At 35.6% G+C, this 17336-nt stretch overlaps 1 protein-coding gene and 1 long non-coding RNA gene across 2 annotated transcripts in view; one reads left to right on the top strand and one right to left on the bottom strand.

Moving 5' to 3' along the window:
* The window catches only part of LOC104328993 (sodium channel protein type 3 subunit alpha-like), an 80744-nt gene that overhangs the window by 40945 nt on the left and 22463 nt on the right, over positions 1-17336 (top strand). Inside the window, exons 9-17 of the mRNA XM_075431097.1 lie at positions 522-663; positions 2197-2403; positions 3538-3828; positions 4501-4881; positions 6444-6576; positions 7400-7638; positions 8782-8955; positions 10101-10457; positions 12374-12826. Coding sequence (XP_075287212.1) covers positions 522-663; positions 2197-2403; positions 3538-3828; positions 4501-4881; positions 6444-6576; positions 7400-7638; positions 8782-8955; positions 10101-10457; positions 12374-12826 — 2377 coding nt within the window. The remainder of the gene's footprint in view (positions 1-521; positions 664-2196; positions 2404-3537; positions 3829-4500; positions 4882-6443; positions 6577-7399; positions 7639-8781; positions 8956-10100; positions 10458-12373; positions 12827-17336) is intronic.
* LOC142362459 (uncharacterized) overlaps positions 7262-17336 on the bottom strand; it is a 69637-nt gene continuing 59562 nt past the window's right edge. The window contains exons 3-6 of the long non-coding RNA XR_012765089.1: positions 15110-15216; positions 12465-12629; positions 11250-11344; positions 7262-7322 (exon numbers count right to left, since the gene is read on the bottom strand). This is a non-coding gene — a long non-coding RNA (uncharacterized LOC142362459). The remainder of the gene's footprint in view (positions 7323-11249; positions 11345-12464; positions 12630-15109; positions 15217-17336) is intronic.

The following is a 17336-nucleotide window of genomic DNA, read 5'->3' as shown; positions in this document are numbered from 1 at the left end:
TCACTATGATGGTTATTTGCTGTTGAGGAATTGGTAGAATTTGCGAATTTGACTTGACTAATTCACAAACATGAAGAAACCAAGAAATCTGGTATGCCAACCCTGCTGATAGACAAAATTCAGCATAAAATATGTATACTGACTCTTTTTTTATCATGGAAGTATTCACCTTATGGAATCTCTGTGTTAAGTGAATACATTGTTTCCATTGAAGAGGTATCTGCAGAGGTAATATCAAACTGTTGGGAATAAGTTATATTTTGTGTCTAATGGTGAAAGAAGGTGAAAGAAAGATTTTTGTTTACTGTTTGCTCTTTTCTGGCTGTTTTTAAGGAACGCTCTTCATTTCCTCACTATTTTTTAAAATGTAAGCCACAAATAGCAGCCCACTACACAGATAAGATCTAATAAACCTTCATTAGAAGCTGAAGGTACAATAACTTAAAACAATTTTAGTGTTGTATGATTTTTTTTATATGCATTGATTTGCTTTTTTTCTGGTTTTTTTTTTTTCCTCCTAGGAAATGTCCAGAACAGTTCATTTGTGTGAAAGCTGGTAGAAACCCAAACTATGGATATACTAGCTTTGACACATTCAGTTGGGCTTTCTTGTCGCTGTTTCGACTGATGACACAGGACTACTGGGAAAATCTTTATCAGCTGGTGAGCGTATAGTAAAAATTGTGGCTAATGTCTTACTGGCCCCAAATCAAACATGGAAAGGCCATTCCTACTTATATTACAGAAATGCAGAATCACAGAATGGTAGGGGTTGGAAGGGACCTATGTGGGTCATCTAGTCCAGCCCTCCTGCCAAAGCAGGATCACCTACAGCAGGCTGCACAGGACCTTGTCCAGGTGGGTCTTGAATATCTCCAGAGAAGGAGACTCCACAACCTCCCTGGGCAGCCTGTTCCAGTGCTCCGCCACCCTTAGAGGGAAGAAGTTCTTCCTCATGTTCAGACAGAACTTCCTGTGCTTCAGTTTGTGCCCATTGCCCCTTGTCCTGTCGCTGGGCACCACTGAAAAGAGTTTGGCCCCATCCTCCTGACACCCACCCTTGAGATATTTATAAGCATATATCAGGTCCCCTCTCAGCCTTCTCTTCATCAGGCTGAACAAGCCCAGCTCCCTCAGCCTCTCCTCATAGGAGAGATGCTCCAGTCCCCTCACTATCCTCGTAGCCCTCTGCTGGACACTCTCCAGTAGCTCCTCATCTTTCTTGAAGTGGGGAGCCCAGAACTGGACAAAGTACTCCAGATGGGGCCTCACTAGGGCGGAGTAGAGGGGGAGAAGAAGCTCCCTCGACCTGCTGGCCACACTCCTCCTAATGCATCCCAGGATCCCATTGGCTTTCTTGGCAGCCAGGGCACACTGCTGGCTCATAGTCAACCTGTTGTCCACCAGGACACCCAGGTCCCTCTCCACACATTGCTATTGTTAGCAAATGAAAATGAACAGTATTTATGAAAAGAAGCAAATTCAGTTGCAGAGTTAAGTAGACATGGGCATTTACTACAGAATCTCATATGATTTTGATTTCTGAAAAGGCACATGAGGTTTCTTTGATCCTTTATTTAACTTTGACAGTGTATATTACATTTTGTGCTTCGTGATAGGATGTTACTTTCAAAAACTTTAATATAGAGGCTAAATTGTAAAAATACTTTGACAGCAAAATCTTAATCTCAATTTCTGTACTTTGAATCCTATTTTTGATAACTAAGAATGCATATCTTGATATAAATTACTTTTCTCACCCTAGCTTTTTATTTTATGGTGTGTGAAAATCTGTTAATTATAAAAAATACTATCTTTCAATTATTTAATCAATTGTGCCGTGTTTAATTCTTTTGGTTATTTCAAGGGGGAAGTATGCTGATACATGGTAAGCATACTAAGCGTTCAACCTGTGATGTGTGATTTACATTAATTACTCTGATCCCACATCCTTTTCAAGATTGTTAGGCATTAAAAGAGGTTTGTCTCAAAGCAGCATGATCTTTAAACATACTTTTCACATGCATGAAGGCTCCCTTTATTTTGATTATAATTCAGAAAGCTTTTATGATCTTATTACAGAAGGAAGAACAACTCAGTAATAGTTTTGCACTTTTCAAATTCAGTAAATGCTGATGAACTGCAGAACTGATGCATGTCTTCACCAAATGGATCATTTCTCTTCTTCTCCTATAGACGCTACGAGCTGTTGGCAAAACATACATGATATTTTTTGTTCTGGTCATTTTTCTGGGTTCCTTCTATCTGATTAACTTGATTTTGGCTGTGGTTGCCATGGCCTATGAAGAACAACATCAAGCAACCATGGTTGAAGCAGAACAGAGGGAGGCAGACTTGCAGCAGATGCTTGAACAGCTGAGGAAGCAGCAAGAAGAAGCTCAGGTATTTTCTAACACGAGTTTGAGCTTTAGTATATTCTTTTGCATGCTATTCGTTCAAAACAAAACCAATAAATAAACAAGCATATTAAAAAAAAGCCATTCTTTTATATACATTAGAAGTACTTTAGACTGCTTTCTCTATGGCTATTTATTGCTTTTTAAATGTACAATATCTGAAGTGTTACGGAATTTCTGAACTGAGGACAAAAAGTACTACCCTAATAAGAACAATAGTTTTTAAATAAATATTTCTTATCTAGGGGTAGTATCCATTAAAGTATTCCCTGTTAGTATAGTGATGAGTATCCCTCCCTGTCACGTGGGAAACCGGATTTAGTCCCCCAGTGGGGAGCCAGTTGCTGTAGTGTAGTGGGTATCACGTTCTCCTCACATCTGAGAGGTCCCAGAGGGGTTCGAACGAGGCAGAAACACCAGCCGGGCTAGCTCAGTTGGTAGAGCATGAGACTCTCAATATCAGCAGCAGGAGTTAATAAAGAGCATCCACCATTTTGTTTATTGCCACCCTGCTTTAAACAGTGACATTTGTCATGATGATTTTCCAAATTCTGAGCTTAAAAATAACTGCAATACTTGTGAAATACTTGTCAAGCCTTGATTAGAGTTTAAAATATTTTTATCCATAGATTTCTGACTTATTTTTGCTACTTGTGTTGCCACCAGTGAATCAAAGACTGGAAGTAGTACCCCAAAGTTTTTTCCTAAGAGCAGCATAAGGAAGCTGTTACTTATAAGAAGAGTTAAAATTAGTTTACTAAATTAATGCAGACTGAAGCATGGACTCTGTTTAGCTCCTTTGTTTGCAACTGCGTTCACTTTAACGAATAAATTTATTAATTTTCAAGTGTTTTCTAATGAACTTTGTGGCAGAATGCTGTACACAATGCGGACCGACTCCACAATATGGATGCAAAGTAGAGCTCTGTTCGAACAGCAACTTTCATAACTGCCCTTTTATTTAAACTTGTATGATAGAATTCCATTTGAAGTTTTGCAGAAATCCACCTAGGCTTTTGTCACACATCTAGAACTATTTTAATATAAATGTTAGGACTAGAGCTTTCTTTAAAATATGGTGTTATTTGCAATGCATCACATTAAACAATTGCTGTGGCAGGCAATAGCAGCAGCTGCAGCAGAGATGACTGAGTACAGTGGCGAAAGTGGGATTGGTGGACCCTCAGATAGTTCTTCAGAAGCATCCAAGCTCAGCTCAAAAAGTGCCAAAGAAAGGAGAAATAGAAGGAAGAAAAGAAGGCAGAGGGAGCTCTCTGGAGAAGAGGATGGCATGAAGGCCGAAGAACTTCCAAAATCTGAATCAGATGGCAGTATCAGAAGTAAAGGTTTCCGTTTTTCTTTCGATGGGAACAGACTTGCTTATGGGAAGCCATTCACATCACCCCACCAGGTACTGCGAATAGTGCAGTTGTCATTTTGGGGGTTTGTGAGATAACTGTAATATCTGACAAACTTCACTGCAACTTTGCAAAGTAGTACAACCAAAGAAAAATAATGTTGTATTGTTTTAAATACCAGCCTACTGTTGGTATTATTTTCTAGAGTGTACCTAAACAAGTGTTTTGATCTCTCTCATTTCGTTGTTTAGGATCTGGTGGGTCTTAACATGCACAGCAGCATTGCATTTTCCTAGTTAATTTGAAATAGAAATCCCTTTTTAATCTATAATACAAAAATTTAAGTATAATGTATCAATGTAGAAGACTAAGGATATTGATAACTTCTAACATAAAGCATGATCTACTTGGATTATCAGAATTTCTAGAAGTGAATTTTTTTGTTCTTGATTTTTCTTGTTAATACAGAGATGGAAACTGCTGTGGCTTTATGCATGTTCATTTTTTTTCTCTCAAATAATTGTTTTAGGTGTACTGTAAATTTACCTGTTCAGATGACTCTCATCTCTAGTTCATGTGTCTGAAATCTACCTAAGGCACTGTATTAAAAATAACACTGACTGATTCCTGGGGAATATAAATTACTTTTTCTTTTTTTAATACATAGACGTGCATTTTGTATATTTAAAATCTTCAGCCAGTCATTTTGTTTGTTTCCTTTGCAGTCTTTACTGAGTGTTCGTGGCTCCCTGTTTTCTCCCAGACGCAGTAGCAGAACAAGTCTTTTCAGTTTTAGAGAATATGGAAGAGAGATAGGATCTGAAAATGACTTTGCCGATGATGAGCACAGCACGTTTGAGGATAATGGGAGCAGAAGAGGTTCTCTCTTTTTGCCACGCAGACACGGTGAACGGCGCAGTAGTAACATTAGTCAAGCCAGTAGATCATCAAGAAGGCTGGCAGTGTTTCCAGTGAATGGGAAGATGCACAGCACTGTGGATTGCAATGGGGTGGTTTCCTTAGTGGATGGACCACCAGGTCTGTTGTCACCTACTGGACAGCTTCTGCCAGAGGTGGTAATAGATAAACCGACAACCGATGACAATGTAAGAAAGTTTTTAAATGACTCCAGGCTTCATGCCTTTCTTTATTGCAGCAGACAAGGTTTTACTGGAATGAAATGCTTTGAAAATGGTTGTGAAGTTGTGACTGATTTTGCATATCTTGCTGTAATGAAGTGGGTTTACAGTGATTCACTCAAAAGTAAGAGGCTGAAGCATAAAAACGAAAGAGAACAAAGTAGCATTTTTATATACCTGCAGAGCAAGCATATGCATGCACCTGCATAGTGAATCAAGTTAGTAATGTTCCATTGCTCTGTCTGTTTTAGAATCCAAAATAGGGTGCTCAGCTTTCTAAACATTGTGCGTATTGATACGTTGGTTTGATTCTTTTCTGTCTTTATGGTTTTAGCCTCCCTTTAAATGTATTTCCTAATTCTCTACCAGTAATCTGGTTCTCCTTTTCTCCCCTGTCCATGTATTTGGTATTGTGCAAATGTAGCATGGCCTTTAAGGTTCTGTTGACATTTTAGAAGGTCTGAAAGCTTTTTTTTCTCCTGGGTCTCGGAGATCATCTAAGTTTCTCACTGTCTAGGATCAGGGTATAATTTAAAAATTTTCCCTCTGGTCAGTTTTCCATTTTCCTTCAGTCTGCTTTAGTAATGACGCAGGGGGATCCATTGCATGTTTTTTCCTAGAAACCTTCTTATATTAAAACAAAAATTTTACATGGGTTATAACATCTGAAAGTGCATCAGCCAGATTCCTTACAGTTATAATCATCTTGTGGTTTATTACACTTTCTCATGCATTTATTTAATTTACTGAAAAAAAAATCTGCCCATGATCACACATTCAAAACTTCTCTGTAACTGAGCTGTGTTCAATGATGTAACACAGCTTTCAATTTTTTCAATAAAATACTTTAAAAAACCCCACTTTTCTTTTTTTTTTTTTTGGGGGGGGGTCAATTAAGTCAGACGTTTTAGTTTCTTCAGCTGAAATTCATAAACCAGAGATGATAGCTATGCAATGTAAAAGATATCCTTTCAGTTAGTTTTGAATGGGTATAGAGATCAAGACTGATCTATAAAAATTACTTTTGGAGAGTAATAATTATTGCAGAAGACTTTCTAGCATAAATCATTTAGCATAAGTATCTTATGATTCAACTAGTTTTGGTAGAGAAAGCATGGAACTGGGATTTTTTCCGATTCCGGTGCTGCAACGGTATTGATTTGTTTCCTTGCCTATGGCCTCATCCAAAATGTCTGTGTTTAATGTGAAGTTAATATTAGTTAACTATAATGCAATGGTAATCTGGGAACTAAATATAAAAATCTTCTTTAGTGTTTTATAAGTATTAACAGTGTTCAGAAGTACAACATGAAAATAGCTATTTAAACAAAATACTAGGCTTATGTTATATGTATAATGGAAAAAAATCTGATGTAACAACACTTGAATACAAAACTATACATATTATGAATTCATTGAAACTGAAAAGTCTGATACCTGTTTTGCAGTATTTCTAAAATTGAATTTAATTTCTGCACCTTTTTGAGTGTTTTTTTGTTTTTTGTTTTTTGTTTTTTTTTTTTTTATAGAGCACTACGACAGAAATAGAAGTAAAAAAGAGGCGTACAAGTTCATATCAAATACCAGTGGAGTTGCTGGAGGACCCCAATTTAAGACAAAGAGCCATGAGTGTAGCTGGCATTATCACAAATACAATGGAAGGTGTGTTATAATTGCACATGCATGGACTTTCTTGACATAGTCTTAGACTTTTTTGAAGGTGCTATATCACAATGTAAATACAGAACACAAAAAATATCTAGCCATTGAAAATACATAAACTGAATAATTGAACGGAAGTGCGTGTATATAGTGAAAAATGAAATGAAAAAATCTGATAAGCAGGCTAAACTGAGGAACGCATTCTAATTAAAATAGATAATATGTATGTGGTTTATACTAATTATTCATGTTAGCAATACAGTTATTGGAAATAAATGCCTTGTGATAAAATTTCCACTATCTATACTGTAAAAAAGTTACAGAAAATTAATGGCCAGGCCTTAGTTAATAAGGAGAAGGAAATTTGTAGTAGGATTATTTGGAATAGTGAAATTATTGCTAGTGAAATTCTTGAAAAAGCTTGAATAGTTTTCAAAAACCTTTTCATGATGAAATTAATCTTACTTTTCCCAAAAATAATTAATTAGACATTTGAGAGGACTGTGAAGTTGGAAGTTTTACTGAGAAAACTATCCCTGAATGCAAGCATAAGTAGTATTTTTTTAAAACACGAGATTTTGTGATGTTAAAAATAGACAACTTTTTCAACTACTAGCTCAAAACTCTTGAGGTTTTTCTTCAAGTGTTCTACAACCCTTTCAGTCAGTAACAATAAGTCAAGTTCCTGAAAATCTGAGGTGGTTCTGCCAGACGTCCTTGATGGTTCCAGGGATAAACGTTAAAACCTGAAAAAGCAGATGAACAAAAATTTGTCTTCACTTTCTTCAAAACTTGTTCACTGTGGATTTCTTTATTTTCCCAGAACTTGAAGAATCCAGACAAAAATGTCCACCTTGCTGGTACAATTTTGCCCACACTTTCTTAATTTGGGATTGTTGGGAGCCCTGGTTAAAAGTAAAGAACGTAGTTGAATTGATTGTGATGGATCCACTTGTTGATCTGGCTATCACTGTTTGCATAATTTTAAACACACTGTTTATGGCCATGGAACATTATCCAATGACTAAAGATTTCAATAATGTACTTAAAACGGGAAATCAGGTAAGTCCATCTTACTATATAATTTGATACAATTGGAACCTGGTTTCTCTTTGAAGTAGAATTACTTTTGTTACTTTTATTATCATGCCATAGATATATGTTAACATTTTAATTGTACTAAAAATACCATTTGAGATATATTGTATAGTTTGACTTCTAGGTTGATTTCAATAGTTTGAATGACACAAAGTGAAATCTGACTTGGTTTTGTTTAATATTGCAAGAAAAGTAGGAGCCAAATTAGATCCTTTCTACTGTATCATTGATAACACAAGAAAGTTGGATGTTATTTTGGATTATGATTTTGCACTGTTATTTTTTGTGGGTTTTTTTGTATTTCCATGAAGAATGTTGCTTTGGTTGGTCTATGGCAGCTAAGTGAGAAGAAGTGTTCCTTTTTGCTGATAAGAATTTGTTTTTACTCCCAAGTCAGCTAAAATGCCACTATAATACAGTTGATTTCTTGTTTTTTGAACTGTGTAGCACTATCATTTAAAGTCTGTCAAATGTTCCTGATTTTTTAAAGGCTTGTTGATCTTTCTAGTAAAAGATAATTATTTATGCAGTTCTGTAGATACTGGTAGTCACAGATGCAGAGGCATTGTTTGCCTTCTGCTTCAGAAGGCAACAGAGGCTTTCAGAGGCAGAAACAAGTTTTATTTTAAACGTGAGCCTTGGCATAATTTGCCTTTTTTTGGCAGGTAGAAAGAGAAGATATGCTTACTGTATTTGTGAGTTCTCATGAAGACTTCATTTAATAGCACATCACTCTCCAGGTTATGACCAATTAATATTTTTCAACACACCTTTGTTAAAGCAGCTTCCATTGTGGCAAGAACAACTGTTACTGTCTTGCTGAGGGAAGTTCCTGTAGTTAGATGGACGGTAGATATGAGCAGCAAACAGGAGGCCTGTTAGGAATAGTTTATTCTTCACTAGTCACGAAATGTATCTCAGGTTTAACTTAAGAGTTAAATTTAACAGCTCATTTTGACGTTTCCACTTATCTTCTCTGTGAGGTTCAGCTTGCAATGACTGTCCTTACTGACGTCCTGCTGTAAGAGGGTTGTTACTTGTTCTTTGTTTGCTGGTTCAACTAATTCATACTCATCTGTAAAGTAACAATAAATGTTCTTCCTTCAGGTTTTTACTGGAATTTTTGCGGCAGAAATGGTTCTCAAGATAATTGCCATGCATCCTTTTTATTATTTCCAAGTTGGATGGAATATCTTCGATAGCTTTATAGTTACCCTTAGTTTGGTGGAGCTTTTTCTGTCTAATGTGGATGGATTATCTGTTCTCCGATCATTCAGATTGGTAAATAAATTAGTGATAATAATTTATCTGTATCAATTAATGCATTATATTTGTGTTTTAACTGTACTCATGTAAATAAGACACTTTTTAGTAATATTATTTGTATTTTTTGCAAAGTGTCACAGGGTATCTCTGCAAGCTATTTTACAAATTATTTGTTATCACTGAATAGTGTGTGCCATTATATGGTTTAGAAGCACTTAAGTATTTTTTTAAGGCAAAGAGCTGTAATTTTACTGTAATTGTATTAACACAGATGCATAAAGCCCAATGAAGTGTAGAATTTAGTGCACAATGAGAGGTAGAAACAAATAACGCATTTGTAGTCTTCTGTCTACTTCCATATGGAAATTGCAAAAAGAATAGAAGTATTCTTTTAAAATGTAGGAATTATAAAATTCATATTTTTTTAATTTAAAAAAGATTGATTTTTCTTTTCCCACTTGGATAAAAGGGAATGCTTTATTTTATTGGAAAAATATTTTTATTTAAAAAAAAATGTACTATGAGACATTCTTTACCTGTGGTTTCTTTCCATTTTGCATTTCCATTTTGTTTTTATCTGAAACTGAAAAATATTTAATACCTTTATTTTGGGTGGATTATGGATAAGAAAGAGTATGAATTATACTTTTTCCCCATCAGAAGTTGAAATGTTTGACATGGGGCTTGGGTTTGGCTTTTATCTTCAGACTGTGTGTTTGTCTGATCCTTTTTAAATTTGTTGGAGGCAATATTCTTTTGGAAGACCCCATTCTTCAAGGATTTTAGAATCCTTTATTTTCCTGCAATAGAATCCTGTTGAACTTTATTTGTTTTTTAGTTTGTTTCTGCACATAGTGGTTGAGATGTGTGCTGTGTTCAGAATTCACTATCCGAACAAATTCAACCAGTGTGCTGTTTCTTTCATGTAGAAAAGAGTACAGATATGCTACACAAAAAAATAGCAAAGGCTAAAATTTATTAAGCTTTAAAACTTTGGATTTTGTGAAACTCCTGTTTCTGTGTAAGCTATGATTGTTGGAATCGTGTTGAAGTTTCTTCTTTTTGTTAATGCTAAGAGTCACTAGTTCATAATCAGTTGTTTGTTTCTGTAGCACTTTTGTAACTACTGCAAATAATGCCTCTGTATTTTTGTTTTTCAGTTGCGAGTTTTCAAGTTGGCAAAGTCTTGGCCAACTCTAAATATGCTGATAAAAATTATTGGCAACTCAGTGGGGGCTCTGGGGAATCTGACCCTGGTGCTGGCCATCATCGTGTTCATTTTCGCTGTGGTTGGGATGCAGCTATTTGGGAAAAGCTACAAAGAATGTGTCTGCAAGATCTCTAGTGACTGTGAACTTCCACGCTGGCACATGCATGACTTTTTCCATTCTTTCCTGATTGTATTTCGAGTGTTGTGTGGAGAATGGATAGAAACGATGTGGGACTGCATGGAGGTTGCAGGCCAACCTATGTGCCTTACTGTCTTCATGATGGTCATGGTGATTGGAAACCTAGTGGTATGTACCCGAAATAATTTGAGAATTAATTTAGGGAAAGAATGGTAACAGAAAGAGTAATTAAGTTTTAAAGAGTTATTAAATGTATTATTTAAATATGTTTTTTTATGATTTTGAATGTTATGAGTATGGGTTCTGAATTGGAGTTTTCTGTTTGTTAGATTTCTGATCCTACATAGAATCCTTAGCTTGGAAGATGGGCCCCCCTAGGGGTCTGGAGTGTGATTTGGAGGATATGGGTGAGAGAGAGGAGCATTGTGTGTTCAGGTTTTTGTGAACTACTCCTGGTTATCTAGAGAGAAAGGAGAGCAAAAGCTCCCGAAGTCTTATGCTCCCAGGACAGAAGTTTGCATTTCGCAGAAGATGTCATAGAGGGCCTTTTCTCCCTAACTGATTGAGACATCACTTCCAATCACACATAGCTAGCTGTTTGGGGTTGTTTTTATTTTTTCTGCTCCCTCCTGTCTGGAAGACTGCATTAACATTCCTAGATGCTTAAGTTTAAGGCATTTTGAGCCCTGCTTGCTGCATAGCCAATTTTTTACACAAATGGGGTAAGGAAACTTGAATTGGAAGGCAGCAGTTCTGCAAAAACACCAGATTCAAATACTTCACATTTTGTTTCACCTCTTCATATTTTTGTTTCCTATTTCCTAAGTGCCTTCTACAGAGACTTTTAAAGTTGTCTGTATTATATCTTCTTTTTCTCCCTCAGAGGAAAGCATCCCATGTGTACCAGTTTGTACATTACCATGCATAAATTTGTCTTTTAAAATATATTTATTAACTCACCGGTATTTGAGGCCTTCATTGCTCTGCCTTTTGCTCTGCTTTTTTCGTTGCCTACTGAGTCTTCCTCTATTACTTTTCGTCTTTTCTTTAGGCAACTGTCAGTAGCAAGAGAGATTTTAAATTAGCCATCCTGGAGGCATTCATTGGGAGTAAAATTTCTAACAACAGCAATAAGCTAATTGTCTTTTAAACCTGTTATGCATTACTGCTAGTAGCACAGCCACTTGTACCAGGATTTTCTACAGATCTATTGTCTTATAATGAAGAGAATTGTGAAATTGGTTGACCAAGCAAAACATCTTCCTTAAATAGTTTTCTAAACCAGAAGATACTGCTTTGTGGAATGAAGTATCCATCTCTGTGAATTTTTCCACAGTATTTAATGTATTCTGATTTTATACCATAGCTCTAGTAGAATTTCTTACATGAGTAGACAATCCCTGCCGTGTGTTCAGGGCTCTGTTATCCAGTTGTCTCTCTGTGTTCCCAACACATAGTTTTACCCCATTGTCTTCAAAGCTGCATAGAAGAGCTGATCTAAAGGCTTTAACAACTGCTACTCTGCAGCTACCTTAGTGCCATTTGAGCTCCTGGTAAACTCTGGGCTGGTACAACTACCACCTGTTCTATGTTTTGTCTTGCTGTGGAAAGAGAATGACTTGGGGGTTAGATTAGTTGAAAAAATGCTTCCCATTTTTTACATCACATACAGCAAAATATTCATGGGAGTTTGGACCAGCACTTAAGAAAGCTGTCTTCTGCACAGATGAGCTATGTCTTCTGTTGCAGAGTGCTTCGCTGTGCCAGAGAAGTAAACATTTTGGATGTGTGCAGTTTGTACCAAAGAATCATTTATTTCTGACCTTCCACAAACACAAGCAGAAAAAGAATTTACGAAGGTCTTCATAGTGATACAATAATGCAAAACCACAAAAATCCTTGCATTGGGATATGGGGCAGGTTTTGTGCTTAAATTGCATTTAAATCTTATTTACTGTGTCATTTCCAGAATCATATACAGAAAATGAAAACATGAAGCCTAAGTTGTTTATAATGGGTGATAGAATAAGCATGTGAATGAAAAATTCAGCTGTGTTGTCTTTTTTTGTTTTCTTTTTTTTTAGGTATTGAACCTTTTTCTAGCCTTGCTGCTCAGTTCATTTAGTTCAGACAGCCTTTCTCCCAAGGAGGACGATAGTGAGATGAACAACTTACAGATTGCTGTTGCAAGAATTCAGAAGGGAATAGATTATGTGAAGGAAAAAGCAGGTGAATGTGTCCGAAAGTCTTGTTGGGGGAAACAAGCTGTTGTAAATCAAAGAACAGCAACAGATCAGTTCAATGATGGGAAAGACCATTGCATTTCCAACTGTACCATTGCTGAAATAAGGAGAGATACAAATTGTCACAAAAATGAGAATGGAATGGCCACTGTTATAGGTGGCAGTGATTATACATCATTCATAAACAACCCAAGCCTTACTGTTACAGTACCAATAGCTGTTGGAGAATCTGATTTTGAACATCTAAATACAGAAGAGTTTAGCAGTGACTCAGATTTGGAGGAAAGCAAGGAGGTAAAATTTAAATATTTAATATTTTTGTATGAATGAATAATACCAGTTGTATTCTTTCATAGTATGGCTCTTCCTGCTTAGAAATAGAAAGTGATTGTGATTTGAGATTGTTGGACTGTACTGAGAGTGAATAAACTGAAGTGGGAAAGTGAAGCTGAAGAGAGCAGGAAATCCAGGCAAAACTATATAAACATACACAAACCCACTTCTAAAAGGGTTTTGAAAAACAAGCTTTTCCAAATTTTTGGTTGGATAGACAAACTAATATATGTGTACAGAATAAACAAACGACATGTTTTTTTTTGTATATATTAATAATATTTCCATGAAGCAAGGCTGTAAGTTAACTGCTATTTAAAAAAATTAGAGGATATATTGATAAAGAATATGAATACATCTGATTTTTAAAGCTCACTGGATTCTACAGAAATCAGCATTATTTGTACTGGATTATCTAACAGAGATGCTAACTCAGGCTACTGAGAGCAGTGAAAACAGTTTTTGAGTTGTAAAGTTAAAATGATGGGGGAAAGCCAAGGGAACAATGTCAGTACTATAAGGTGATGATGTCAAGTAAAAATGATGAGAAAAAATAGAACTATTGAATGAAAAAATATTGATTTCTTGCTGGTTTGTGGTAGTTTTGAGCCAGTCGCTTCAAAGACAACTGCCTGATCTTAAATTGGGTCAGCTTTTGGAAAGTAGTCGTTTGTCAGCAGCTGCAGGCTGAGGGGGGAAGAAAAATTCTGGATATCAGCAGGATCCTGAGAGACACTGAAAATTCAGATTGCTATGCTGTGGCTCCAGTGCTGACTGTGTCTGGTATCAGCTGCCCTGGCACCTGAAGATGCAAGGACATTAGTGGAGTGTCACTGCGTGTGCAGACAGCCATACTCCACCCTGGATTGCTTTGTCTGGATTGTTTTGTTTTCTTTTGGGATTTGGGGTTTTTTTCTATGTTTGATTATGGGCTTTTTAGATTTTTGGTTGTTTTTTATTTGAACTGGCAATGAATATGCCCATATTATTTCCAAATTTTGGAAAATAAGTTTGATCTAGCAAAGTGTAGTTAAATTAAACTTAAATTTTAAAGGCATAAGAGGGTGGCTCTTTAGTTGTTTCTTTAGTTGTAGAGTTCAGTGTTCAATAGTACTACATTCATTTGTTATTTCAGCAGCTCATTTCCTGAAACTTGACTTTTTTGAAGGTTCTGTTACTCCACATGTTATGTTGACCTCTCGGTTGAGAAGACCTGAGATTACTAACAGGCCTCATAAAAGCAAAGCAAACAATATTCATAACTTGTTTCAAAATATTAACTGCTCTTTGTAAGGAAGCTATAATGTCTGCTCAACAGGTGCTACGTCTTTTACGTATTATTAATCTGAATAAAGGATACTGACCATCTTTGTGTGTTTTATTACAACTTAGTTTTGTGGAAGGAATGTCTGATGAATCCATGTAATTTACTCTTGCTCTGATAAGTCTGTTAAATCTAATGCTTACCTGGAAATTATGCAGCAGTTAAAGGCACCTGGTTCTTCACTATTTTACGTTTAAGAATTGGGTCACAAAATCTATGCCTTCTTACCTCTGATATTCAAGTAAACATCAGCATTAACTGTTTACAAGATAGTATTATCTAGTATTAATTTTAACGTACTTGAATTTGGAGAAGTAGCTAAGGATTGGCATAGTTCAAAGAAAGACAGCCATAGGAGATAATTAAATTAACAACAAAAGAAGTTTCATGTACACTAGTTCATAGTCAGTAAGGAAATTGTCTTTTATTTTGTGGATTTCAGCTCTTTCTTTTAAATGGGAGCAGTTTATGTTGGAGTTGTTAGAGAGCTGCATTATTTGAGGAGCTTTTGAGAGTTCGTTGGTGAGAAGTGAGATTAGATTTATACCAGAAGACTAATGAAAGATAGATCTTTTTTTTTTTTTGTGGGCTTTTTTTTGTTCAGTTTAGGCCCAAGTCCGATATACAACTATGAGCTTCAGATATTCTGCTAATTTTACCTTTTGGTATGTCTTTGAATATGCTTAAAGCTCTAATCAACAGCCATAAATGTTATGTTTTGCAAATGTGTGATGTATTTAGAAAACAGATTTTTGAATAAGTAGGAATCCATAGCTCTAATCAACAGCCATAAATGTTATGTTTTGCAAATGTGTGATGTATTTAGAAAACAGATTTTTGAATAAGTAGGAATCCATACTTCTGCTGTTTCCAGAACTCAACCAACCTGAAGGGTACCATGTTTTAACTTCACTACATACCATTCTTACTTCTCACAGGAGTAAAATCAAGCTGGATCAGTCAAGAATGCAGATCTGGTGCTTTTTAACCAGGCAGAGCAACGTGTCAGCACGTTTACACAGGTTACCTAAATAAATCATACATATATGATCACTATTGAGATTGATTGGCCTGCATGCTTTTCAGCTACAATATATTTTTTCCCATTCATTGCAATATAGTGGAAACATGCACAGCTGCTCTGTAAGCCGAGTCCCATGACTCACGTCACAGCATGGTTGAGGGCAACACGAACATATTCCTCTCTCCTTGTTACATCTTTGGTATTTTCTGTACTACTACTGTGACATAACCTGCATGCTTTTTAGGTTTTTATTATTGTTAACTGAATTATTAAGTATCAAGACTGTTCAAGTTTAAAAGAGGTTAACAGCCTATGATTTTATGTAAAATGGAAAGGTAATCTTCACTTGACTTTTTTTGTTCATCTGTTGAACCATATTTTTAGCTGTCATGTAATTATAAACATTTTCTGATCATGTTCATCTGACCAGTACCTTTGCAATATTACATATGTACAATTACTTGTATGCTAAAGTGTGTATATCTTTCGATATAAATTGTTTCACATTTGTTCACAATGTTTTTATAATTCACATTCCTGTTTTCTCACATAAGATAAGCTAAAATATAAGATGAAATACACACTCCTGGCAACAAACTTTTTTTTTTTTTAATATACACCTATGCATAGCTCTTTTGAATATGCATGTATTTTAGTTATATTCTACTCCTGAAGTTTGTGTCTGTCTAAAATTGGAAGTTAGGGAATCATTTATATCAGTTTTACTCTTCATCATCAATAATTGTTTCTTTCTGAACTTAAGCCATTTGATTTATTTTCAGACAGACATAAAACATAATTTCAAGCAAAAATTCTATATCAGATTCTATGTAGGTGTCTAAATAAATCTGGATGTTTTAAAAAGATGTAAATAAGGAAGTTCAAGCAAGAAAGAAATATAAAAATTAGGAAAATCCAGGATAAGGCTAAAATGAAGACAATTGTTAAAAAGACAGAATGAAACTAGTATCTTCCCAAACCTCTAAATTCAGGAACTCCAGAACTTTAAAACAAACCTCAACTGCACCAAGCTATGTGTTTCTTATCCCTGATGATCTCTTCTGAGTAGGTGGACATTTCTGCTCCTTGACATTTAGGGGTCACTGAGGTATTCCTTTTCCAAATGCAAATTTTGTTCACATGATTTTGTGGTGGAATCCTGTATTATCTTTCATGTATTCTTTTGCGATGTTATGTATTGGAAATATTTCAGGTCTCTCTTTTGTGCCCAGGGAGCCTGTAATCTATTCAGAAGGATGGAATGGAAAAATATCTTTCTAAGGATTTTTCCAAACCATTTTAGAAAAGTCTCTTAAGTAGGGGAGATTAGAATGTGGTAGTGTCCCATCTTACTGGTGCTAAGTATCAGAGGGATGATTCTGATTTGAGGGATATTGTTTATGTGATGCTGCTCCTGCTTCAAGCTTCTGCTGTAATGAATCTGGGCAGGTGTAGGACAGCATGCAAAATAATAAACCAAGGGCTTGTAATCATTTGACTGAAAAATACTTGAATCTTTTTTATTTGGTTGTCACATTGTCTTACTGTAACCTTCCTTATATAATAAGGTGATGCTTTTTTTTTTTAATTGATACGCATGCCACTTTTTTTCCTGTTATGTAGAGTAGGAGAGGTGGGTTTTGGTTTTAGTGTGGTAAAAAACATATTTTCTATGGGCAATACTTTAGGTTTCTTTAAAAGGTAAATAATTTGCTAGCCTTGTTTATAGACATACTTACTTTTATTTTTTCAGAAAAAGATTTAAAAAAAAATCCAATAAAAGTGACTTTACCAACTGTGCTTACACTGAAGAGTACCCTACTCAGTAATAAGTCAAGCTGAGGTACTAAAGATGATAATTACACAAAATATGCGTTGTGTCTTTTTTGTTGTTTGATTAATAGTTGAGAGTAAGTGGAAAAATGAGATTGCATTGAAGAGATATTTCCTGCTGAATATAAAGCTCATTAAGCAGGAGAACGTTCAATTGATGGAATATAAACAGCATAACACAGGTGTGCCAAGGTTTTCTGTTGCGTTTCTACATAATCGTTTTTTTGGATCCTCTCTTCTAAGAGGTTCCTGAACATACTTTGCAAAGCGCTGTTATCAGCATCGTCTTT

This window comes from Opisthocomus hoazin, chromosome 9 (assembly GCF_030867145.1).
Source record: "Opisthocomus hoazin isolate bOpiHoa1 chromosome 9, bOpiHoa1.hap1, whole genome shotgun sequence".
In the NCBI taxonomy this organism is placed as follows: Eukaryota; Metazoa; Chordata; class Aves; order Opisthocomiformes; family Opisthocomidae; genus Opisthocomus; species Opisthocomus hoazin.
Note: the sequence above shows the minus strand (reverse complement) of the source record. Positions and strands in the feature narration are given on the sequence as shown.